Genomic DNA, 27,804 nt, shown 5'->3' on the forward strand with positions numbered 1-27,804 from the left:
CTATGTTAGAAATTCAATAAAAATGTGATAATTTTTACTGATGATTTTGATGTGATGATTTTTATTTCAAAATTTACATTGTCATTTTTTTAGAAGTTACTGAAAAATAAGAAAAACAGTAATTTTCTTCAATTTTTTTTATTTCAAATAATTCAGAAAAAGTAAAATATAAAAGCAAATTAAATATAGCATTTAAATTAAAGTTTATAGCAAACCTTAAAGGTATAACTTTTAAAAATGGTACTATTAGCAGCCTTAATTATCATTTTAATGAGATCATATTCAGAATAAAACTCTGCCTCATGAACTAGTACTTATAATATAGTTTAAAGGATCTATTTTTTGAATTATTATTTAAGTTGATAACAGAAACAAACCTGTTCTTTTCAAGTAGATAAATTCAAAAGGACCAAATTATTCAAAAATTTCTTTCTTTACATTAGCAAATTTAACTTAAGGGAAAAAATTCTATATTTACCAGGAATACACTATTTTAAAAAAGAAAAATTATTAATCTTGTGAACTTGTATTATGTAATTATTACAATATTATTTTCAAATGTATGAAATATGTTATGTTGATATTGTTACCTAATTTCAACAAAAAAAATTAATGAAAATTTTGAGGTTCAAAATTTTTTTTCTTCTTTATAATTTATAGAAAGTTGATTCAACTATTCTCAGTGAATAATTTTCAGTAAAAAGGATTTTGTTTCGAAAATATCATTTTTCTTTTATTTTTTAATGCATTTTTGCAATTTGAAATACATTAACTGCAAATTAAAACATAAAGAAAAAAATACAAGCTTATTAGTTTGAATTTTTTTTAAAAAATGGATACTCACATCAAAGATTTCAAAACCAGCAATATCCAATACACCAATAAAATATTGTCTCTTTTGCTTGGTATCTAATGTTTCATTTACTCGTTTTACTAGCCATTTGAATAGCCTATCATACATGGCCTTAGATAAAGCACCCACTGAATAAACAACCTGTTATGTAATATAAGTGAAAATATGTTACTAATTTGTTAAAACATTATATACGCTTTCATGACTTCAGTTTTATTAGTAATTATTTTAAGATAAGTTATTAAAGTTATAAATAAAACAACAAACAACTAAAGAGCATTTTTATAATAGATAAATGTAAGCTAAAGATTATTAGATTTAAAATACTTCTAGATTAAATTTTATATACATACTCATTTAAACTTGTAACAATTGATTATTTTACTTTAAGTTAGTTTTAAAATCATAAATAGTTTTAAAATCGTAAATTAACATTCTACAAAAATAAATAAATCATGTAAGAATAACATTTTACTAAAATTTTAACAAATAATGAGATAAAGTTCTACTTTATTTAATACTACATTTTAAAAATGTCCTTTGTTCTTTGACTAATTAGGTTAAAATTTTTATAATTGTCAACAACCGTTAACAATGCAAACTGTTTAGAGATTTATTATGTACCTATTGCCAAATTATTATATTAGCCTTGTTACAAAAACCCTTATATATCATGTTTCTTAATTCATTCAAAAGTAATGAAAATAATCCTAATTGATTTTACAATCAGGCAACATAAATCTAAGCTCTCTACTGTGTTTAGCTATAAAATCTTACTGTTCTTAGATAGTTTTTAATATCTGACTTACTTCTAGACAAAACATTTGTAAAACAACAATGATAGATCTTCCAACTATTTGGTTACATTGTAATTAAAAACAATTGATGTACCTACAGTGCACAAGAAAGTAAACGAAACAACATTAATAACTTTTGATCTAGTTATCGCATTTTCACGTACTAGAACTCAATTTTAAAGGTTCCAGGGGGTGATCTCAAATATGCTAATTAGTTAGGCAATATTTTGAATAATAAAATCAGACACAAAAGCATACTTTCTCTGAATAAACAGGTCTTTTTCTATGATTCCCGATCCCTAAAATATAGGGAGCTACCACAATCTGCGAAATATGGTCTCAACAGTTTGGTAGGGAGAGCTATTGAAAGTGTGAACGACTTAATGCTAATTTTTGGGTATTTCACCATATCTCAAGAATTTTCTAAGCAAATTGAAAAAGTTTTGAACACAATTATAAAACTTGTTTATCCAAAAATAATTTCATGTAAAAATAATTTTTAACAATTATTTATTATTATTTAATCTATATATAGTATAAAAAATTTTTATTTGTATGGTAAACAAATTTTTTCATAAGTTTAATGTAATTTTATATGGTCAAATAAAAAATCTGAAAAAAATCGATCAAATAGATTCCAAGAAATCAAATTTTTAAAAAAGGTCAGATATTTAAAATTTAATTTCTCATGCACTATTTGACCAATTTTGTAAAAATTTTGTTGTTGTTACTTATGTTGTCACTAATGGCACTTGCCAATACCAGAAAGGCAGCTTAAAATCAAGCAAATTTAAGGCACAGGGTGCATTTCATGTTTTTTTAGTGGCGATACAAATTTTTGCATTTTGACATATAAAATTACATTATTTAAAATTATGTAAAAATTTATATGCCTCACAATTCAAATTTTTTTGGCAATTATTAAATAAAATAATAAATAATTATTAAAAACGAATTTTGCATGGAATTATCTTTAGATAAAAAAAAACCTTTGAGTGCTAACCTGTTCCTTGTTTCTTCCTTGAGTAACCAATTCATTTCCAACTCTGATTTTTGGCTTAAGCAAGTTTTTATACATATCAGCAGCATTGAGGCCTAATAAATGTGCAACTTTTTCTCCAGCTTCAGTTCCATCAGCTTCAGCTTGCTCTTCACGAGGTCTTTGTTTAAAGTGCAACTCTCCCAAATGCATGACTGATGCAGTAATTTTGTAAATATTGAGTTTCTCTTCATCAGTGAAGCCCAACACATCAAAACCATTCTAAGCAAAATAATGAATAAGTTAGTATGAAATTCAAAAAAGAAATCTAAACAATCATTAAAAAAAATAAAGTTTATTTTATAAAGTTCAAGAAAATAAAGTAATAGATAATCTTTAAAGTTTATAATCTTTATCTTTATTTAACTATTTCATTTATTTAAAGAGAACTTATAACAAGTAAATTATTAATACATTTAGTAAATTTTAAAAAAAATCCAATCAATTGTAAAATAAAATTGTAATTAAATGATATTTCACAAAAGAGTAATTTAACAGGTAATCATAATACTGTCAAACTGAGCTTATTGGCTCAACAAACAAATTGGAGAAGTTGATACAAATCAAATTATATGCATAACTCCTCATTTTGTTCAAGGTGACGAACTAGGAAATTAGATGCTGGTATTAATTTTTACTTAACGGACCCAGTCTTTAGCATAGCTTTTGAATTTTAATGCACAAAGATGTTAAAATATTAGAAATAAATTAAATTAATATAAAGTTTAAAATTAACAAATGTTTAAAAAAAAATTAAGCAGAAATCTTACCAGAATACATTTTGTTAAGATAAAAGAAATTTTGTCAAGATAAATAAAAAAAATTAGATCATAAAATTATTTCACTCAATATAAAGTATGATTTCAAATTAAATAACTTTAACCAATTACGGCTTTAGTGACTTGATCATAGAACATAAGAAAACTTTGAAGTTATATTTTCTAAAAGAAATTTGATAAAATAAGCTTTTAAATTTAAAATATCTTAGATACTGTTGTTTTAAAACACTTTGTAATCCAAAAAATATGGTTATAGCATTTTATTTAACAATTAACTAAAGAGAAATATAAAAATAATTAAAGCATAAAAATATTTCTATTACAAAATCGATTATTTATCGATTTGGGAAAAAAAAAGAATTTAAAAATTACCTTTTGTAGAATTATTATCAAAGAATCATTAAAACATAAAATTTTTTACTTCAAAATACTATTTTTCATTGAATTAATTATTTTAAAACACTTTCTGGATAATTTATTAATAGGTAAATTTCTCATAGAAAATACGAAGAATTTAAATTTTTCAAAGAAAATATGAATTTAAAGTTAAAAAATGTTTGCCAGCTTATTTCTATATTTTTCCAAATGATTTTAACCCGAAACATGATTTTGACGCACTGTACTATTGGTGAGAGCATAGATAATCATTTGGAAAAATAAAAATATATTGTAAAGCTTAATTCTACAATGTATTTTTCAGTTATCAAAATAACATTTAAAAGTGGATTTTATTGTAACATTTTTAGATAAACTGAAAGGAAAAGTTATGCTTTTATAAAAAGTTATACGTCAAATGCAGCACTTACATTACGTTTGAATTCATCTCCGCAAAACTTTATATATAAATTCAATGTCCTTCCCAGAGGTTAATCAAATTGATATTAAATGATAAATATATGTAATTTAAAAGGCTTAAAGTCTGAAGAATAATTTAGAATAATGAATAAAGTTTTGTTAAATTGAAATAGAAAGAGATACGAAGATTTTAAACGATTTATGTTCTTCACCCGATATGTTTACTTCTGCAATTGATTGATTGATTGTTTTCTTTCTTGACGCTATAGGCTGCCTATTTCTGAACGTTCTAATATGTGCTTAGAAAAGCCTATAGAATTAAATATTTTTAAGATTCTTTGCTACTTGCATAATTTTGCAAATTGCGCAGATACTATCTGATTAGTTAATAAATATTTGGTCCATTTGGTATTTTTTTCCTTTAGATTGGATTAGATTACATTGTTCTTTAATCAAACTCCTTTACTAATTGGGGTCCCGCAGTGGACTGATCGTTAAGACACGGTTCCCAGCAGATCACCGAAGTTAAGCATCACTGACAGCGGTCAGTGTGCGGGAGGGTGATTCACTTGGATCAGTCTGCGTAGGGACTGAGGGTGTGCGGTATTGGTCCTCTTTAAACTGTTCTACCGTAAAGTGCTCGACTTTGCGCGCAGGTCGTCGGGCTACCGAAGCGAGGGTGCCATCCCCTCTGCAGAGGATCAAAATTGTGATGGCATGTCTTCGGATCTCCCTCAGGGATGTTTCTCGGACCGTCGCCAATAGCCCATTGTGCAGCTCTACTGCGACGTAAATTAACTACAACTACAGCAATTGAGAAAAACTGGACGGAAACAACAAAATTAGCAACTAATAACACATTGCTTGGCCAACTCAACTTGGTTAGAGGGAAAATGATCGAGTGACGCAATAAGCAGTTTCCTTACTGACCAGAAAGCTTATTTCCTTTAGTTAGTTGACTCTGAGTAAGGGATAGAGCCCTAACATAAACATATCAATAAATTCGGTGATAAACTATCTATTTCCTTTAGCTAACACTAAAGGCCTCTCTAAACTAAATTTCAGGTCAAGGTCATTTCGACGAGTAATTTTGTTTCATTGTAATGAATGTCGTTATCACATTGCGAAAATTCAAATTAGTTTATGACAGCATAATAAAAACAACTTTTACTTTGTTTCTAACTAGAAGCTGTGCTCCCATGGCTCGAGAATCTGTGAGTGTTTCTATATACGTTTCAGAACGATTTTTCTGTCGGATAAAATTGAAACGCACTTTTAATAATTATACTATCCATTAGATGCTTTCAGAAGCTCCTTTTAGTTTCATCCGTCAAATGAACTGATTTTGATACGTTTAATGGCATCTTTGCTGTCATTGACCTCGAAAATAAATTTTCATCATTTGAAAACGAGCATTTCACACTTGAACAGTGATTAAAAACCTGTAATATATACGTTTCAATAATTTATTTCTAAAATGAATTCTAAAAATATTTATCACAATGTGATTTAAAACTTAGAATGTGAAAAAAACTTAGGTTTAAAAGGTGTTTGAATTTTTTTTTTTAAAAATGTTTCTGACGTATAGAAAATATTCCATTATAGAAAATATTCCATTATAATCAGGCAGTACTTATTTCCTGAAAATATTATTTCATGAAAGTGTTTTTAAGTGTTACAATATCATAATTATTAAATTTTATAATTAGGTTAATTATTTAATTAGTCAATATTTAATTAGTAAATATTTAATTCTGAGCTCTCTGAAATTTTCGTTTGGTGATAAGAATTTCCTTGTGGTTAATAATTTTCATACTGACCTGTGGACAACATCACAATATTTTTTTTTTTAATGTAAATGATACTTACGTCAGTTACTAACATATCTTCACCATCATCTACTCCTTCGATATCGGTTTTACCTTGAGACACAAAATGATAATCTCGGACATTGTTGGAAAGAAGAACTTTTTCTAAAAGGGATTAAGGGGAAAGTGACTAATCAACTAGGAATGGAACCACATGGAAAGGAAAGCATGCATGAAAAGTGCACTCTAGTGATTATTTAAGAAGTTAGTGGTTTATTAAACTAAACACAGAAGTGATACGGAATAGTTTTAGAAACAATAAAATCTTTTAATTTATAGCATCAAATATTAGACTCTTTTAGCAGTCAAGAGCTTCAAATAAAGCACTTCGTTTTTAAAATAAAGTTACACTTTGTTCATGAAATCCAAAACTTTTGTTTTACGAAAATAATTTCTATTTAGAGTTAATAAAATTTATGAACAGCAAATTTCATAAATGCATTAAGAAAAACACAGAGGATTTACTTCTTTTTTCTTTCTTTTTTAATTTTCTGATTGTTTTCTAGCTTTTAGAGCTTTACAGCTGAGCAGCATTATATGCAGCAGTGGTGAACTGAACCTAAATTAATTAGATAGTATGAAAAACTCAGTAACGTTTATTATTTTCATATAACTCGGTAACGTTGATTTAAAAAAAATTACGAAAGTAGGAAAACTGTTTCAAAAAGTAATTAAATGCTCCATTTAAAAATGACTGTTGTGAGTTTAAAAGGAATTATTTAACTTTGATATGATTAGTCCACCACTAAAAAGGAAACAGACCCTTGTTAAGCTAAAGAGCGATTTAGTTGATCTGGCGATAACTGCAGCAGTAAAAATATTTTTTGCTATTTTGCAGAAAAATGAGAAAAGATTAGAAGAGATTTAGAGAGAGAGAAAGTTAATACTTAAAGGACAGACAGTCTGATAAACATGCATCAGTAACAACAATCTAAGTAATTCTTCGTGATTGATCAATTCTAATGCATTGAGGATTTTTGAAAGTGGAACAAAGGAGGGAGGATACTTTCTTTGGGAATGGGAATCTTTTTTTTACACAAATTAAAAGTGTAATTTAAACATAAAAGGGTAGATTCTTGGACTAAGGGTAGGGAATCAAGGATCAGATGATTTGGGAGATTTCTATTCTACCGATTACTTTTACATGTTGATTTACTCACATCAGTTAAGCCCATTTCTTCAGCGTCGTCAACCCCTGGTATATCAATTTTACCTTGTGATACGAAATGGTAATCGTGAATGTCATCACTCAGCAGCAGATTTTCTATTTCATCAAAATTAAGCAAGAATTAATAAAGGAAAGAAAGAAAGCACAAGCATTGAGAGCTACAAGAAAAAAGCTCGATTAATGCGCTTAGGCTGAAACTATTTTTTTTTAACAATAGACCGAAAAAAAATGAATTTACAGTAATAAACGAAGACAATTGACTTCTGATTCAAAATTTGCGTTGATATACATTGCGCAAAATAAAAAATAGTCACCTTGAATAACTTTTAATTTAACGATCAGTTCTTAACATTTTAGGACTGAATCTTAATGGCTCGTAAGGATGGCTTCAAATATGCTAATTAATTAGTGCAAACGATATTTTAAGTTACGAAATCAGACACAGAAATACTTTCTCTGAATAAACATACCTTTTCTTCAATGGATTCGGATTTCTGACCCCCAAATTATAGGGGTAGCCGCAATCTGGGAACTATGGTCCCTAAAGTTTGGTCTGGAGAGTGGTCCAAAGTTTGGACCCTTTAATATTCTGTTCAATTTATGTGTATTTCGCCATATCTCGAGAACCTTATAAACGAATTGAACCATTTTTGCACGCAATTATTTAATTCGTTTAACCAAAGATAATTTCATGCAAAAAATAACTTTTAGTAAATATTTATTATTTTTTATTCTTTTATTTAATTATATTCGAAAACTTTTTGTCAAAAAATGCTTAAATGTTTTACATTATTTTGAAGAATATAATTTTACATGGCAAAATACAAAATTTGAGTGGAATTGGTTAAATAGTTTCTCAGAAATCGAATTTTGAGAGAAGAAAAAAAAAAGAGCTTCTTTAAAATTCAATTTCTTCGGAACTATTCGACCGATTCTACTCAAATTTTGTATTTTGCCATCTAAAATTATATTCTTTGAAATTATGTAAAAAAAAAAATTTATGACCTACCATCAAAAATTTTTCGACTGTAATTAAATAAAATGATAAAAAATAATAAATACTAACTAAAATAATCAATACTAAATATTAACTACTTTTCATAATTGTGTGCTAAAATTTTTAATCTCCTTTGAAATCTCTCGAGTTATGGCGAAATACGCACAAATTAAAATTAACATTAAAGTGTCCGAACTTTGGACCACTCTTCTGACCAAACTTTGAGAGCCATATTTCCCAGATTGCGGATACTCCCTATATTTTGGGGATCAGAAATCCGAATCTGTCGATGAAAGTGTATGTTTATTTAGGGAAAGTACGTTCTTGTGTCTGATTTCGTAACTTAAAATATCGTCTGCACATTAATTAACATATTTGAGGTCACCCCCTCGAACCATTAAAATTGAGTCATCGATCATGAAGATCCGATAATTAGATCAAAAGTCATTCAGGCTGATCGTTCTTTATTTTGCGCATTGTACATGATCATAGTACTCAGTAGTTATACATCATTATACACAAAATAATATAGTTTGTTTATAGAAAGAACTCACCTTGCCACACCTGCTGTGTAAACAAGAAATAGAGCATTTCAAATAGGATGACTTCTCTCGTCCCTGATTATCTTTTTCTCGATGACCTGAGTCAAAACCTGTCTTAAATATTGATCTAACTCCCCTACTCGAAAAACTAAAACCTTGTACCCGTAGTCACCGCCATTGCTTCAGACGAATGGCGAAGGGAGTTCTTTCCATAGGCAGACTATAAATTCATTTAACATTTTGAACATAAGTCACTTTAACAAGAATAGAAAGGAATGCCGATTCTGATTTAGGAAATTGCTTAAACACATAGTGGTGGATATAATATGCTTACGCAGGTCGTTCCTTCATCACCACCATTAATGAACTCTAAAAATCCTTAAAAAAAATAAAGCTGAAAAGTATTTACATTTGGTGTGGTAAAATAATTTTTCTACGAGGAATGAAACATAAACCAATCATTATCAAAATATCACGAATCACTGTTTGGAAAAGCTGGATAAAATAATATCAAAACTGGTTTGATTGCCCAGTGAAACTTGAAGGTATTTCGAAAAATTGCCATTCACCTTTTCTCAGATTCCTCCTTTAATAAAAATTTTTTTACTGACTTTCATGCCTACTTCCCTGTTCCTTTGATAAGGATTTTCTTTTTAATTTTTCCTCCCTCGCCGAAATATTAATTTCCTTACTAAGTATTTCTTACTTCATTTTTGATAAGAATTTTTGAAGTATGTATTGATGATGGTGATTACGAAGCAACCTATATGCATTTAATATCAGTGTATAATTAAATTGTAAGATACTGTTTTTCCCGAAATAGCCATAGCATAACTCTTTTATGTTTCTTATTATTTGTCCTTCTGAGTATACTAACTAATGTTCCTATTAATGTTTATAAAAGGTATTTATGTCCATTTATATCCTTTACTGTTTATAAACATTTATTTCTTTTTGGTTTAAGTTTAGTAATTCCGATATATCATTTTATACAAACTTATATCTTAAATTTTCTTTTCTTTTCTTTTTTTTTTTTTTTTTTTTTTTTTTTTTTTTGAACAGTTTTTATTTTTTTTTAACTCAAAGCCCTGGTTTTCATTACTTATAATATGAAATAAATAATAACAAATATATACGACTTAAGGAGACATAAATAATTAATGCCTGGTTATGTTTAAGGATTACAGGTTGATTGAGGGAAAATATATTTTTAATAAGTTATTTTATGAAATTAATTTGAATATTAAAACATATCTCATTATCTCTAGAGCTATAAACTAAAGCAGATACATTTATTTTCACACTTAAAGTATTTGCACAATTCTTAATCACATTATGCAAACTAAAGAAATGCGTATACAAAACCTAATGACAAATTACGTATTATCTATACACACGTTTTAGAATAAAAGCATATCTCCAATCAAATTGTATAAAAATATCATGAACGCAAATTATAATGCAGAATTCATAGCAAAATACGAAACAGATATTTTAAAAAAAAAATCTCTTCATCGAAATTTTTGAAGAAAAAAAAATTTTATTAAACAAAAAAAAAGTAATAATGACCTCCAAATTCTGCTTTGCTATATTTTACTGATATTTAAAAATACTGTTTTGAAATTATGTCATTTCCAAAATAAATAACAATAAAGTAAATAACCTTAACTGCTTGTCAAAGCAAAAAAATAATGGTTTTGATTAAATGCGTAAATTACTTCTCACATAGTCCCTACATTATTAAAGATAATCAATTTTGCAGTCATTACTTTAAAATTGATTTAAAAATGTATTTTTTTTCATAACGTTTCAAATAAAATGCTTACCTTTTAACTTTTTGATTTTTCCTGACATGATTTGGTAAAATATATGATAAGAACGTTCCAATGGTTGTTGAGATATCACACGAGCTTTTTCAAGTAAATCTAGAGTATTGAATGAAATAAAAAATTAAAGTATTAAGATTTAATCTAGGAACATTCATGTATACGTATATTAAATGAATTTTAATTGGAATATGCAAAGTAAAATCTTAAAACTAGCAACATAGCCTTACATGTTTCGATATCTGCACCAGCAAGTTTCCCCATTGGTCCAAAATGAATTCGAATAAATTTACCCTGGAATAAAAGGAAATATTACTTTAAAACATGCATGAGGTTAAATTTTTTATTACACTTAGACCATTATTTTTTTTTTGAAAAATATGTTTAAACTTTGTTTTATAAATTGTAATTGCTCCTTTTTTACAAAAATTTTTAAATATAAGAAACACTTGTTAAAAAATTTTTTTACTGAAAATTATTTAAAAAAAAATACTTTTGCTAAAAGTGTTTTACATAAAAGCATTTGAAATATACTCACAAATCTGGAAGAGTTGTCATTTCTCACAGTCTTAGCGTTACCAAAAGCTTCCAGAACTGGATTAGTTTGAATGACTTGATCTTCTAAGTTGCCCTATTTTATTAAAAAGAGATACCCATGATGTAATGTTTTTATAAAAATATGTACAAAACTTGCTTTTTTTTATTTAGGGATCTTTAATCCATGATCCCTTTACTAAACATAATAGTTCTAAGCATTTTAGTTACTTTAAAGTACTTGTTAGAATTTTCCAACAATATATGAAAAGTTAATAGAAATCTTAAACATTCTTATTTTTAAAATTAAATAAATAAAGCTAATTATAATTTGTTATCAAATGTGTGCAAGATATTCTAATTCTTAAAATGAATGATTGATAAAATAGGCTAGTAAATTCTAGTGTCTAATTTACCTTTTTAGACGCGTCTTTCTTGTCTTTGGCAGATTTCGAAGAAGCAGCTCCCACGTTTGCAAAATAAGCAATAACTTTCTTGGTATTTTCCGTTTTACCAGCACCAGATTCTCCTCTGTAGAATAAAAGAACCTAATTTAGCTAATGTACTTATTAAAAATGAGAGAGATTTGACAGTCTCACACAGTATCCCTTACGTTGATGTACGTTTGTTCTGTTCACCTGTTACAACAAAACAATCTAGGCTCTCAATATAAGTTTGCGCAGATCATACATACAGTTTATCTATGGAAAAAACTCCCCTCGCCTCTAAATCTAAAGCCGCCTGCTGTTATGGAAAAAAAGCAAAAAATGGCGCATTTCAACTCTTCTTTGATTTCCTTTATCTCGTCGACCCAAGTTAAAAACAGCGCCCCTACTTGAAATAGTTAAACCTTGTAACCTTGGCCACCACCACTGCTCCAGACGAATGGCGAAAGGAGTTCTTTCCGTAGACAAACTATACGTTTTCTTTATATTACTTATGAACATACCGAAGATAATAACAAGGATGGTGCCAGGGGAAAGTTCAAGCATCCTAATACCCTACTGTCGGGAGATTGAGGAGATTTTACACACACTCATGTAGAAAAAATATTATTTCAACAAAAATTAAAGAAATGAGCATATAAAGTTCAATTTTTCCCCCAGTCTTGAAGGTTCAGACTTAGAATTTTCTTCCACTCATTTCTTCAAATCAGATATAAATATTTACCCATTTTAACTTAATAAGTATCGTTTTAAGTCATATATACGTGCCTACAGCAGATTGCAGTAGATTTTTTTTCTAACTAAGAGTAAACTTTAAGTGGATTTACTCCAATGAAAAATTATAATAACCAAAACATGTAGTTCATTTATTCTCCATTATGGGAGAAATTTTTTAAACCATAAACTATTTAGCATATTTTATTTAAAATGATGATTATTAGTCCTTTATTTTCACCTATATATAATGATTTGAAAAAATAATAATTCAAACAAAAAGAACGCAAACATAAGATCACTTACGTAATTAACATAGACTGGTTTTCTCGATCTGGAAGAAAAAAAGAAACAATATTGTAATAAACTTGTAAAAAATTTTAAAAAGAAAACATATTATTAAATTACTGTAAGCAATTATTATACTCATTACTTACTTTGTAACATGTCGTTGTAAGAACCATCTGAGACGGCAAATATGTGTGGTGGCATTTCTCCTCGTCGCTTGCCTTTATACATTTGAACTACACGGTTTGTGTAAATAGGAAATCGCTTGTAAGGATTGATTGCAACGCAGAACAAGCCGGAATACGTCTGTTAGTAAAAATGAAGACCAAAAAATAATGTTTACAAAAATATATGATAAATTTGATTGAGTCAATTAAAACTTAAATAGAATTTATTCGATAAATATTAGAGATTCCTCTGCTGTTAGAAAACTAATTCTTAGAAAATATTGATCTTAAAGTCCTTCAATAATGTATTCAAAAAGAAGTATCATGAAAGTATAAGTTCAAATAGTATCTCGTTAAAATTATAAGTTCAAATAGTATATTGTCAAACAATTTTACAAAATAAAGTTTCTATGTAAGGAGTTTAAGGAATTATCTTGGAAATCTTTAAAATATATTTACATTTACTAGAAACAATTTAAGAAAATTATCTGAAAATGAAAATAGATTAATACTTAAAAGCTAAATTTTAATTGCTTACAAAAAGGAGGAAAATTTTTAATTTATTAATTTAAGACGATCAGTTCTTAGTATTAAATTACAATGAAACTCTACATTCATATTCTCTTCGAAATATAATAAAGTTAGCTCTCAAATTTCGCCTTCAGCGATCAGTTAACTCTCAGGTAAAAACTTAAAATATTTTAAAAACCAAAAAAGTGGCTAGATGTGCTATTTTTAAATTGAAACTAATACTTTACGGTAAGAAAATGAATACAATTTATTTACTAAAACGAATTCGTTAATGACAACTTTTAAAATCGTTTTCTAATTTTCAATTTTAAAATTTTATTATTATATAGAATACGACACATTCACATACCATTAATTTACATATTTAGCTTTTGAACTTTAGATAAATTGAATATCATGAAAAGTGTTTGTCAGTTTATAAACAAATTAGATGAAATGAATTTTTAAAAAAAAAGTAAAAAAAAGGACAAACTCTTTTTATTAAGCAGTATCGATAAAAAGTTATGACCATTTTTGTTAAAAATTGTTTAAAAAATATTCTGGATCTTTAATGATTCCAACGTACAGTCTGAATTAAAAGCCATTGGGCTGCTGATATACACCACTAGCCATGAAAACGATATTTTAATTAATAAGTTTTTGCACACAACAAAACCTGCAATATAAATATAAGGAATATTTAATAAAAATTTAAAACAATATTTACAATTTAATTAACTTTAATAAAATGTGTAAAACTTTGAATAAAAATGTTTGTTTTATAATTTAACAAAAAAATTATAAGACTGATATAAATTAATAAATCTGAAAAAATAAAAATATTTTCGAGGAAAACATGTCATTTATTTAAACTATTGCGAATGAAACACTTCTAGTAAAAAGATCTAACTCCATAACAATAATACACTTATAATTATAAAGAAAGAAAAAGCTCAATTGAGATTATATAGAAATAAAACTTTTGAGAAAATGTGCAGTTTTGGTTGTTTGTAGTAATTTAATCAAAATTCCTTGATGTAAATCCACGATATCGATATGTATGCCAACTCTTCTCCGCAGATAAAAACAAGATGAGTATGTTTCAAAAAAGCAAAACAAAAATATATTTCTCTGGGAAGCACTAAAAAAAGGTAAAATATACGGGAAAGTATATAACATCAAAAATATAGCAAAAATTCAATTTTATGGGAAGCACTATAGGGAACAAATAATCAAATATCAAAAACTAAAAAAGAATCTTTTTAAAAAAGATTTAAATATGAAATGAAATTCAAAATCATTTGAAGTAAAAATATATACTTGATTATTCAATATATTGTTATTCAAGTTAGGCAAAAATACTAAAATAATTTTTTAAAAATTGTTAATGGTTAGCAGTCATGCTTTCTAAAGCGATACTTACGTAGATGAGTTTGGCATAGTATCTTTCTTTTAAGTTGTAAAGGACACTAGGGTCATTAAGATAAGTAAGATTGGACATATCTTCGGTTTTTTCATATTTAGGAGGGTTTACTTGCTGAAGGTGTTCTTTTTTCACTTGTTTCTGATAAGTAGGATAAGAAAATAGACAATTAAAATCAAAAGGAAGAAAAAATTTGAAAGAAAACATTGTGGTGTAATGTAAAATTTTTTATTACCAACAGCTCCACGTTCGCAGAATAATTTCAGTGGGGTAAAAATCATTCGTTTTTATAAGCATTTGTGAGCATTTCATAAGCATTTGTGAAGCAAAAAATATGCTATTTTGCTGCAAGCTTCTCACTTAATAGTTATTGTCCACAATGTTTTCCTTCTTTTTTACTTACATAAATAAGATTAATGTAGTATCTATCCCTGAGGTTGTGCAAAACACTTGCTTCGTTCAAGTACGTTAAAGATGACACATCATCGCATTTTTCAAACTTTGGGGGATTCACTTGTTGAAGTTGTTCTTTTTTCAATGTTCGCTACAGATAGCGATAAGTTGAAAAATTGACACATCAATTCATAAGAAAACAAATAAGAAGCAAAAAACAATAAGGAAACAGTTCAAAGTACTTTTATAATATTATTTACTCAAACAGTGCAATATAAAAATTCATCAACCATTCGCAAAAATTAATGGGTTTTTAATAACAGTTAGCTGTTGGCACTTGAAATTTAAGTTAAGGAATCGGTGCTTTGAATACACTGCTAGAAATTTTCGTACACACTGAAATATAATATCATTCAAATATGCTGTAACCTTAATATGATACCAAATTGGAACATATTATCATGCCTTTTGAATTTAATTGCACAATACTATGGCTCAACTTAACTGAAATGTGGTTAAGCTTAACGCTAAGATCGAAGCACCATTGCACGATATTATGGTTGAACATTTAACCAGTTTTTCTCATAATGTAGAATTACAGTAAAATAAGTAATGCTAGCTTATGCAAACATTTTTTTATTACGTTCTTTTTCGTTTAAAATTATAAATACAACAAAATTATTACATATAATCATATCCATGAGAAGATACGCTTAATGATTATTTTAAAATATTGCTTAGATTAAGTATATTGAGTATATTAGTATATTGAGCACTTACAGTGCTCAATATACTAAGAAATTTGTCTTTATAATAAAATGCTGATGTATTTTTATTTAGGCTTGGTAGAGTAATTATATCACAAATAATACTGAACTTTGTAGCTTTCAATTTATTTAGTTAACTTGAATCTAAGAAAAATTTAACTTAACATAAAGATATATTGATCTTTTATTTTGTTTAAAAGTAACTTCTTTCAAGATATTTTAAAAAAGTTTAACTCTTATGATATTTTTTTTATTTCATAATACTGGTATATCTATATGTATAAGGTGCAAAATGTTTTATATTTTTTAAATTTTAACTTCGAAATATATTTTATAAAAGAAAATAACAGTAAAATTATTTAGTTTAAAAAACTTTTGATAATGCCCTGCGTAAATGAAGTAAAATTCACTTAATTTTATTCAATTATAGTCAAATTCAATAAAATTGACTTAGCGTTCGAATAATATCTCGAAAAAACTCTTTAAAACTTTTCAAGTAATGTATATTGAACTAAATTGTCTAGTCGGCAAAAAGGAAGAGTGGTTACAGTTGACAAGATAGCGGAAAACAAGACTGAGAGCCTTATGCGTCACCGAGATGATGAGGAAGAATTAAATTCTTAAACTAAATACGGTACGAACAAAAACTCATTTTGTAAAATGTCTCAGAAATGACCAAATGAAGTAAAGCAGTGTATTAAAACTATATGTGCTACTCATTAATTAAAAGATGCATGCTACCAATTGAAAGTTCGTATATGGGATATTTTTAAACGACGCTCGTTATTAAAAGATCGGCATTTTGTTGGTGAACACCATAAATATTATTTTTATACATATAAAATAAACTTAAAACCTTTCTTCCTCGAAAAGAAGAGCATTTTTTTCTAAAAAAAGAATAAACCAAGAATATCGTAAATTGTCTGTTTTATGTTTTTTTTTTTTTAAAAAAAAGTGATATTGAAGACTTCTGAGACTTTTAAATAAAAGCTAAATATTTATTTTCAATGTGATTTTAAAAAGAGTAACATAAAAAAAGCTTTTTACTTTTGGCAATGCAATGATTGATCATATTTTCAAATCTTTCAAGACAATGATTTTAAAGAAACACACAACAATTCCATGTATTTCTAAAAAAATTCATGGAAAAGTTTGTTTATTTTATTTTTCTAATCAAAAGTATTTTCTGTGTTCTACATGACCACTGTGACGTTAAATAACAGTTTAGAAATTAACACAGCTTAAAAAAAAACATGTTCCCGGGCTCTCAATCGGTAGTGTGTGTGTGTGTCCTATTAATGTGTTTAATTATACCTTAAATCAATGTTTACATTCTTGGTGATCAAAGACTTACTTACCTCGTCTCCTTTAACATCGACAGTGCACATATCACCTTTCGTTGAAACAATGTTTCCAAGAACGAAGCCTTCTTTGTCATCCGGCACCCATACCATCTTCTTGCCATCGTATGGCTTAGTTTGGTCTTTTCTCTTTTGTTCCAAAGAGACGAACAAGAATTCGGCTGGGTCAGGATCATCACTTGGTTCTTCGAATTTTCTCGGCATGATTAAGCTGGTTCGGGACGACGGTGATCAGCAGAACGTTTTCAGGTTTTTATCTGTAAAATACAACAGCAAAATGATGTTCACTTACAGTACAATAACTTTCAGTTTGATTGAATTTCTTTCAGCTAAAGGATCTTATGAAAAGTTAAAAAATTACAAATAATTAATCAAGCTGTGAAACATAAATTGTTAGAGGAAAATATTATATTTGTGTGAAACTACTGTAACTTGAGTTTTCAAGAACTCGATGGCTGTTGGTTGAAATCACTCGAATCAACAATATTTAAATCAACAATATAAATTTTTTCCATCTAAATACGCATCCATTCATACGTATCCATACATCAAATTAGCCTTGTTATCTTTTCTCCTTTGATTTTGTTTATTATGTCTTCTTTCCTAGTTTGTTTCAATGGCAGGTTTAGATTATAACATTGCTTGAATCAATTATCCTGAGGGGAAAATATCTTTGATTTTAGTGCAGCTATGCTTTCACAATAGTCTTTTACTTCTGGCAATTTAGCCGTTTTTGTGTCACTAGCCATTAAACTTCAAAGTCAATCAATTATCCTTTCACAATCATGAAGACTTAAAATTGAATTTTAATTAATTATTTTAATTATTTTTCATTTATTTGTTGTTGTTTTTTAATTTTATTTATTCAATTTTGTGTAACTACCGTTACCATGAAAATTTAGTAGACCAGCTAATTAATTTCTATCTGAAGGAAAGGAAGCAAAGTGAAGAATTCCTTCCTAAATCTGATACCCTAAGTAGTCAATTTATTATGACCACCAAACAGCAAATGAACTATTACTTCAGAGTGTAGTGGCTAGAGGACCTTAATTTCGTGTAAATGGTAGTCTGAATACAACATTATACCTTAAAATGATTGTTGATCATCTACATCCTGTAATTCTAATGTTTCACCCCGAAGGCAAGAGGTACTTACTTACAACATGATGGAACATGATGGAGACTTTATTTTTGCCCCATTAATTTTTCCGATCTAAATCCTATTAAGCATATTTGTGGAATAAAGTTGAAAGAGGCATCTTGTCATCTAGAACCATAGATGTATTAAAACAAAAAAGTAGCCGGACTATGGTAAACCCATAATAAAGTGGACACTCAATGCATAATTTCCATCATACAAGACGAAATTAGTTAAGGTCTATACACCACTATTTAATTGCGGACTACTATTCCATAGTTCTGTTTAGCTTACGAAGTTTCCTGATAAATTCAATATGATATATGATTTTATAAATGCAAATATGGTTTTTTCATATTTTTTACATTTTCAGAGAATTCATCTAAGACAAATCACAGAAGCAAAAAAAGATGAATAAATTTTTTAAAAAAAAGAGTTTTTAGTAAGTACAGAGATAGACACGTTATTTAATATAACTATTATAATATTGTAGATGCAGGAGAAAAAAATATTTAGTGTTACATTATTCAATGTTATATTAAGAGGTCATTCAAATATTTTTTGACAATTTTGGACTACTCTTTCCTCCTTGTCAACAAAAATAAGTGATACTACTCCCAACCTCGCCCATGGTTAAGTCGCAACACCCTTTGTTTTTTGTTTCAATTTTGACTTTAAAAGTAGTAATATAATTTTAAGAATAATTTTAAATAAGTGATGCAATTTTGTTTAAAATGAAATTTATCTTCCAATTCATTTTGTAAGATTTTGAGTAGAATATTCTATAGGAATCATACAGTTTTCATTCCGTGGTTAAAACTCTTGATCTCTGAAACCTAAAGAAATTCTTTTTCTAACATTTTCTGTTCCAAAGTTAGAAATTTACATATTTTCACACACGTAAATTTTCCCAAGTTTTTTTTGTCACAATTTTTATTCATTATTATTATTATTTATTTATTTTTTCACATTAAAATTTTTTTTTAAATAAGATGATTTAATGTCTTACGTAAACATTGCTCATACCCCTCTTGCCACCGTGTCAGCAATATAAAAGAATCACTAATCCTCACTCCGTAAGGTGCTTACGTAATATTTAAACAGTCCTAATCCAATATATATCTTTCTCTTGCTTGATACTCAAATCAAACTGTTTTACAGTTTTTGTTACCAACAACTATTTTGTGATGAATCCCACAGCTTCCACTCTGTATTTAATCGAGTGCATTCTGTTATTGAAAAAATTAATAAAAGAAATGAGACTTCTGAGTTCTTGTAATAATATTTGAGCTCTCAATTACATATTTTATGTAAATTGTCAAACCCCGGAACAATCTTCTTAGTTGATTTCGGATTGCTTCGCTCACTCATTAAACATTTATATATTTTAGTCCAGCTTTGTATGTATATTGGTACTCTTTTTAAAATGAAGTCTTATAAACACTCAGTAACCTTTGATTTATGAACATTTCATTTCAACTTATATACATTATAGTTCGACTTACTCTCATTTCAAAGCAATTTCGAAATAATATTTGTAACAAATAATGCATAGAGTTTTTGTAGTTATGCAATTATAGATAGCAGTGTTTAGTGATACAAACGATTCAAGCTCTTCGCGATAAATACAGTATCTCGGCCTTTGCACTAAACTAATCTAATTAATCGACATTGATTTAGTTGCATTATTTATTATGTGCTGAGTTAAAATTGAAAAATGAGAATAGAAAAGAAGGAGAGGCTAACTAAGCATCATAAAGTAAATAATAGTCATAAGAAAATAATTAAAAACATAGTTAGCAATTTTTAAAAATGAGCGATAAAATAATTGAAAGTCTTCTCGTCATCTAATTTTCTGTGCATGAATTATTTCGCTCTTAGTTGAGGGGGAAACCTGGGAAAGGAAATTTTGATCACTTTTCGATTAGATAGAGGACTTAAATTTCAACAAGAGTTAATCATTCATTATCAATTAAAATTTAATTGGTATTTTAATGTAAGGTAAGACCTATTTAAATAAGAAATTTATCATTATAAATTTCCTTAGAATTTAGAGAGAATAAATAATAATAAAGAAAATTAAAATAAATAACAACATTTAGTTTTCATTTCGGTTTGAGATAGAGACTATATAAAGAAGCATATAATTTTTTCTCCCCACATAGTTAGACTTACGTGCCATTCGCCTAAATAATTTCACATTGAATCGAAGCCTCCTTAGATAAACGCTTTTCGTTAAAGTCTAATAAAATTTTCTAAGTTTTTTCAAATTTCAACGAAACTTACAATTTAGTCTTTGTTGTGTGTTCTAATGCAAAAGCATTAGAATGTAATGTTTTCTAATGCAAAAGCATTAGAAAACACTGCTATCATATCTTCGATTTCTAAAATATAAGAAATTAAATTTTTCAATACTTACAACCGATTACGGTAAGATAATTTAAAAAAGATTAGCGACAAAAATCCACAGAAAATGATTAGATAAGTAATGTCTCTTTGGAGTCTTTTTTAAATTTACAAATTTAAACTTTTGTCGTTGAATAAAATAAGACACATTCTTATAAATTACTTTCACATTGAATAATAAATTGTTCATATTTTTAATAAACGTCTGAAAACCTTATTTTGAAAGAAATACGACTTATTTCATGCAAAAATTAGATTTTTAAAGTGAGAAAATTATTTTGTAAATAATAACTTTTTGGAATCTTTTTTCTAATTTACAGTTTTAAATTTCTGCTTTTGAATAAAAGACGCTTCTCGAATAATAAATTATTCTAAAGTAATAGGTTGTAAGTGATTTTAAGCGTGAAAGCTCATTTTAACACATTTTTTACACAAAAAATCTGTAAAATATATAAGAAGACGCACTGCTTGTTTATTCTTATTGCTAACAACTCTTAAGAATATATGTAGTAAGTATTGATAATATTGTGAAAACAGATAATAGATTTAATGGTAAATAATAATACGTTTAATAAAAATAATTATTATAAGCATTTATTTCTGACCGTGCTAAACATTTCAATATAAAAAGCTAAACATTTCAATTATAAATTGTTCGAAAAAAATTTACAAATTTATTCTGCTACTACCGAATTATTTTTTTTATTTCACAAAACAGTTATGCAAAGTTACATTTAATTATGCTTACAAGAAATATTGTTGGTTAAAAATATTCGATTCAAATTTATTTTTCGAAAAAAATATCATTAGCCCTATTAGTCGACTTTTAAAGTCATATTAAGTCTATTTTTATTTACATAATTTTAAATAAATTGGATTATTGTAATAAATAGAGTATTCCTACCCCTGAAAAAAACAATAACGTCCCCTATAATATGACTTTTTAAAAAAATTATTTCTGACAGCGTGTTTTTTTATATTTAGAAACAATTCTTACCCCTCATGTTCTCCCCTGTTTGCCCTCATGTTCTCTATGGTGTTCGTTTTGAAAATAGCGATATTGTATGCTAGAGATGGGGGCTCAGGGGATAGAGAGTTCGCATCCCAATGAGGTGTCCCGAGTTTGAATCCCAGCTATTGTTGGTCCATACGAATTCCGCACCCGGCTCGCACCGACCGCAGTGCTGACGAAAAATATCCTCAGTGGTAGACGGATTATGGGTTAGAGTCCCCTTGCCGTCAAACTAACCGTGCTAGGTTTTTGTGGTTTTTCACTCCATGTTATGCAAATCCGGGTTAGTTGCATCAAAAAGTTCTCCACGAAGGCTAATTTCTCCCGATACTTAATCCAGGAATTGCCTTGTCTTCTGAATTGGGTTACAAGTCTACGGAGTTAAACATTGGTAGCCATAAACTCTAAATTAGGTCAGCTGTTCAACGACGGTTATAAAATAAAATAAGGTATACTATGCTGCTTTTAAAAAGGGAGATTTTTTTTTTGTTTTGCTTTAAAGTCTTTATAAAAGTAATCTAATAGTTTAAATATCTCTGAGCAATCTTTTTACGATTCCGATTTCCACGGAAATTCGTCAAGCACTTTTGTTTATAGGAAATAGCATTATTATATGCTATTATCAAACGGAAATTCTAAATATTTGTAAGGTGATCTGAAAACGCACTTACATGGAAAGTGTGACTTATCACTATTTTACCCGAAAGTTCTTCATTTTTTTTTAAAAAAAAGTACCGTTAGATTACAACTAAAATATTCTAAAATTTCCAAATTTATAGATATCTCTGAATTTAATTCTAAACTTACAGATATCTCTAAATTTAATTCTAAATTTATAGATATTCTAAAATTTCTAAATTTAAATGAAAGATACGTAGAATAATATTATTTTATAATAATATTATTTTATTAAGAGTATACATCATAAGTAAAGAATATACATCACTAGTAAAGAATATACATATCTAAACACCGAAAATATGTAAGCCGAAACACTCTTTTTTGATAAATAATTCATCAAAGTAACGTTACTTCGGAGTTGTTAAGCTCAAAAGTCAGAAAAAAAAGTTATATGATTTTCTTATTCAAAAGGTAAGGCTTGAAGTTTCTTTGCGAAACTCATAAAGTGAAACTATAAGTTTTACATTATCTACGTTTTCAAATGAATGCAAATAAAGAAATTTTTCTCGATTCCTTCTTTATCTATTTATTTGAAAATTCTACACTATTTAGAAGTATTGAGTATAAAGTATTGGTCACATTTTCTTTATATTGATATTTCACATCTAGAAAAATAAGAAATCCACTAATACTTAGCGTTAATTTGTGGCATCATACACATAACCAACTTAAAAGTTTGTCTGTTTATTTAACAGTGAACGAAAATGTGAAAATCATCCTAATAATATCTAGTTTTATTTCATTTAGTATTGAATGAATATTCAACTAGATCTCTTGCACTCTTATACCTCAATGTTTAAGGATATCGGCATGCTCCTTTTTCTTCTTATAAAAAAAAAATATTAAACGATAGTAAAATAATAAATGCCTCGAGAAAATACCATCTCAAAAAAAGAAAGAAAAAAACGTGTACACATTTCATTCTTTGATATTTCCCTAATTTTGATTTAACTTAGATTGCCATTTAAAAAATACATTTTGATTCCTCAAATTAAATTGCATTTTCAATGCATTTTTTGAACTGAATCAAAACATCTTCCTGACATCCTATACTTTAGGCTTCTATAACATTTGAAAATATTTGCTTCAACAAAGTTGGCTGCAATAATCCTACTTCACATTTACTTATTGGTTATAAACCACACTATTATCTTCTCTTATATCTTAAGGACATTGGATTTTATACCTCAATTTAATTTTAACTTTCATAATTTACCTTTTTTTATATTTTATCTCTTATTTAAACCAAGTACTCGTTTTAAATAACTAACTCAAACAAAGTATTAACTAAATATAACGTGTATAACACAAACAAATACTTAATATAACGTGTACTAACAAACAAAGTACTAACAAAGTACTAAATATAACATGTTTTGCATATTTGAATGTGTATTGTATGATAATATGCTTGTAAAAATGGCAATGCTTAAATTTATGGGAGAATTTCGGAATAAAAAAAATTTAAGCAAGACTGTTTATGGCATCGAATGAGCTGTACGTATCATAAACAGTTTTATTTGTAATAATTAATACTTTTTATAAATATGTATGCACTGCATTATAAGCGAAAAACTATATTTACTCTCTTAATTGAGACAAATAATTTCAAAACACACTCGAAATCGACGTCGAGCTCACATCGTAAACATACATCACCACTTCTTACAATCACTAAGCAAATCTTGCTATGAAAATTATCTCTACTTGTATTGCATACATATTTTTTAAGATATTTGGATTATACAGCTGCTTATAATTTATATAATAGTAATTTCTAGCGAATTTTTTAGTTATAAAATTCCAAAGCAACGTTTGTTTTTTATGTAAATGCTGAGCCTCAGAAATAATAGCGTATCTGTTCTTCTGTCTTAGCATGTATTACTCTTTATTAATCTGTGTTGTTTTTCTGTATATTTGCACGATTTGGTACTAAAATAAATTAACACACTATATGCGTAATTGCATAAGTAATATAAAGTGTATATAAATAATATGCGTAATTGCATAAATAATATAAATACTATAATAATATAAAAGTAATTGCATAAATTTTTTACCGTTTTGTTCTTTTATAAATTCGTAACAGAGTATTACAGGATATTTTTAACAATTTTTCAATATTCTATACAAGGAACAATAGCGAGCAGAAATCTAAAAAATATAGGGAGAATAGCAGGAGTTTTTCTCAATATTTCCGCCTTTAGTTTTTATTAATCTACATTTTAATTAGTTACATTAATATGTAAGGTTTCAAGGTATCATGGATTTGAAAATATTAAAATTCTTGATATTTGAGAATAAATTTACTTTATCTACTATTAAACCTTTTTTAAATTTTAAAAAAAGATTAATAACGAGTTTTTTTAATTAACAACTTTTATCTATTTTTCATAATATGCGTGAAAGACTCTAAAATTTCTATTTATTCCATGCTATTTTTAAGAACAAAAATTAAAAATAACTTTAAAATATTTAATCAAAGCAACGAAAAAAACTTTTTAAGTCATTTTACTTCGAAAAGTCAGCATAATTTTTAAATTCAGAAGTTCTAATTAAATTTATAATAGATTGATTTCATGGATTCAAAGAATTGTAAATTGTTACTAATAATAAACCTTTTACTTTCCATTATTTAAAATACAGTATGGATCACAATTAATAATTAAAACATACATACCGACATGAGAAATCAAGAAATATTAAAATATATTTTTAATTTTACGCGCGAAACTGAATGTGACAATGGTATTGAAGAATTAATGCAGGATAAACGAATTACAGAGCGCAAAGCGCGAGATCCTAAACCGTAGGTCTCTTTTCTTTTTACTGAAACGAAAACAATCAGTTCTTGTTTCTTCGTTTATGTTACATAGTCAACAATCGTCTTTATTTCCGTCTTTACTTCTTTCTTTTGTTTTTGGAGAATGTTTTTTAATGTAATTCATAGTGTCTTATTGTTTGATTTTCTTCAGGAAAAAAATTATAATTTTATACTATTTGTGATGAATTATTATTATATATTAAAATATTCTTACAATACAGTTATAATCATTTAAAAAAATGCGTATCCTCCTGTCATAATAATGAAGTATGCAAATATTCTTTCTCTTTTTCTAGATCTATATTTTTTAGTTAAACATTAGCTGTACTACGTAAAAGTATATAAAATGTATGTTCATGAAACTAATTTATAAATGATTCCGATTAAACCCACTAAACATGCAAAAAGCGTTAAAAAAGTTTGTGTGAAAGTTTTTGCGAGTTTATATCATACAAAACTAAATTTAAATAATATAATTTAATTAGCATCATTAAAATTTAAACAATAAGCACTTTTCAAACCTAAAAAATCTAATTTTTTTAATTCATTTTTTTTACTAGAAAATTTATGCATATTTATAATCGAAAATTTTCACCATGCCTTACAAATAATGAAAGTTATTTTATGCTCTAACTAATAATAAGTATAAAAGGTTAATGCTAAATAAAGTGTGATTATCATTTCGCTACGTTTTTGCTTAAATCATATTCATTTTTTTTTAAATCTACATGGAAGTACTGAGAAAAATTTACTCATAATTCAAATAAAACAACTGATTATAAAAAGAACAAAAAAGCCAAACCACAGGTTGCAAACTTCGATGGAACTTTTTGAACAATTCACTGAAATCCACTCAGACTACGAACAATAGCAGGTGAATATATAGGTAATATCCTATGGGTTTTATCACCTCACTGATCACAATGAAAAAAAGAAAAGGCACACAAGAAGAGAGAAAGTACAAAACACGAGAGGAAACTTACGTCCGAAATCCGTTCTGTAAAGTGAAAATAAGTAGAAGCACTTTTTAAACGGGTGCAACCAGATATGTTCTCCATATGAGAAAAGCGTGGTGCAAAATTAGCTCATCTCCCATTGGTCCAGACACGCACGTTTGGGGGTGGGGGAATGAAGATCTTTCGCACGCGCGGCACACGGTCAATAAGATTCCCTAGAAGTTGAAGAAGACGAGAATATCTTTCTACCCCCCTTCCTGGGACGAGGGGTGGAGAAAAGGACCATGCCATTTTTGGGCTACCATGAGTCTTCTCATGTATAGCATCTTCCTCTTGATCATTAGGTGTGTTTTCTCAGGGATTTTTAACAAATTGAAGAAAACTAAGGTTTACAGTGATTTTTTTTAGAAAATCTCAAAATATATTTCGAAATTTCCCCTGCCCCGAAAAGATATTGTCACAAAGCTTAGCGTTACGATACAAAACTATTCGCGAGGAGTGAATTTCATGCTCTAAATCTCATTCGTGTTTGCCAGAGTTTTTTTTTATTCTCTATCTATTACTACATATTCAAGACCATCAGACACAATAACGATTTCATAATTTTTTTTATAGTTATAAACGCGAATTATCGAAACATTGGCTCAACATCGGAAATGCATGTTTATATTTGCTATATATGATCCTGGTACATATTACCACCCAATATGTAAAATTTCAGAAGAGTCATGTATTTTTTACGTTTACGCGCCCCGTCGGGCATATGAATATTCAGTCGGAAATGCAATTAAATTTATATTTATGGCCTCTCAAATTGTGACGAAAATCTCCAAGATAGGGCAATTAAACTGTTCTAAAAAGATGGGGAAATTAAACTGTTCTATATGGCTCGTAATAAAGATCCGTTATGTTTGATGTGACGTAAGTGTTTTTTTTTTTTTTAATTATGTAAATAAGAATTTATCGAACAAAGGTAGTTAATTTCTTATAAACACCAAGTTACAGAAATTTTTAGTTAAAAAAAAGTTTACTCCAATCGCTGAGCTTAGTTATACAATTAACATAAAGTTTGAAATTGCAATGTAAAAACAATCGTGGGAGTGACATCCTTTTTTTATAACAGCGTCTTAAAGGGGGCTTTCCGATAATTCAGATAACATTTCTGTCTTCATAATGAAGGCTTTACTCGATCATTGTTTATTTGAGCTAAATACATCCTAGTTGAAACAGGGTGCGGCAAAACAACCTGGACGAACAATTTCTAATATAACTTTATTAATAAATAAATTTTTAAAAAATATAACAAATAATAATAAGATAAGACTTTACTAATAAATAAATCCAATTGGTTTCAAAGTAGCCTCCTTTTGTAGTAATGCAGGGGCGCAAACGCTTATGGAAATTTTTAGCAATGAGTCGCAAGTCTTCTACCTTCAATAGTTCCGATCTTGAATATACGATTCCCAGTAAAATACCGAATCCAAGCATCACTGACTGGGGCCAGTGAGCGGTTGGTTGAG

General features: G+C 27.6%; 1 protein-coding gene across 30 annotated transcripts in view; it reads right to left on the reverse strand.

The window, feature by feature from the left end:
* Positions 1–26,500, reverse strand: part of LOC107457063 (myosin heavy chain, muscle) — a 59,072-nt gene extending 32,572 nt beyond the window's left edge. For 5 of the 30 annotated variants that reach the window (XM_071180833.1, XM_071180826.1, XM_071180832.1 and 2 more), the window contains exons 1-12: positions 26,131–26,329; positions 17,265–17,524; positions 14,747–14,887; positions 12,796–12,952; positions 12,665–12,692; positions 11,615–11,729; positions 11,203–11,295; positions 10,895–10,958; positions 10,665–10,763; positions 6,133–6,236; positions 2,654–2,911; positions 845–994 (exon numbers count right to left, since the gene is read on the reverse strand). In XM_071180833.1, coding sequence (XP_071036934.1) covers positions 845–994; positions 2,654–2,911; positions 6,133–6,236; positions 10,665–10,763; positions 10,895–10,958; positions 11,203–11,295; positions 11,615–11,729; positions 12,665–12,692; positions 12,796–12,952; positions 14,747–14,887; positions 17,265–17,471 — 1,416 coding nt within the window. In that variant the 5' untranslated portion in view covers positions 17,472–17,524; positions 26,131–26,329. Of the gene's footprint in view, positions 1–844; positions 995–2,653; positions 2,912–6,132; positions 6,237–7,291; positions 7,396–10,664; positions 10,764–10,894; positions 10,959–11,202; positions 11,296–11,614; positions 11,730–12,664; positions 12,693–12,795; positions 12,953–14,746; positions 14,888–15,149; positions 15,291–17,264; positions 17,525–26,130 lie in introns of all 30 variants that reach the window. The other 25 variants (XM_043044377.2, XM_043044373.2, XM_043044370.2 and 22 more) reach the window with 11 other exon arrangements.
* Positions 26,501–27,804: the final 1,304 nt, after the last annotated feature.

Source organism: Parasteatoda tepidariorum, chromosome 5 (genome assembly GCF_043381705.1).
Source record: "Parasteatoda tepidariorum isolate YZ-2023 chromosome 5, CAS_Ptep_4.0, whole genome shotgun sequence".
In the NCBI taxonomy this organism is placed as follows: Eukaryota; Metazoa; Arthropoda; class Arachnida; order Araneae; family Theridiidae; genus Parasteatoda; species Parasteatoda tepidariorum.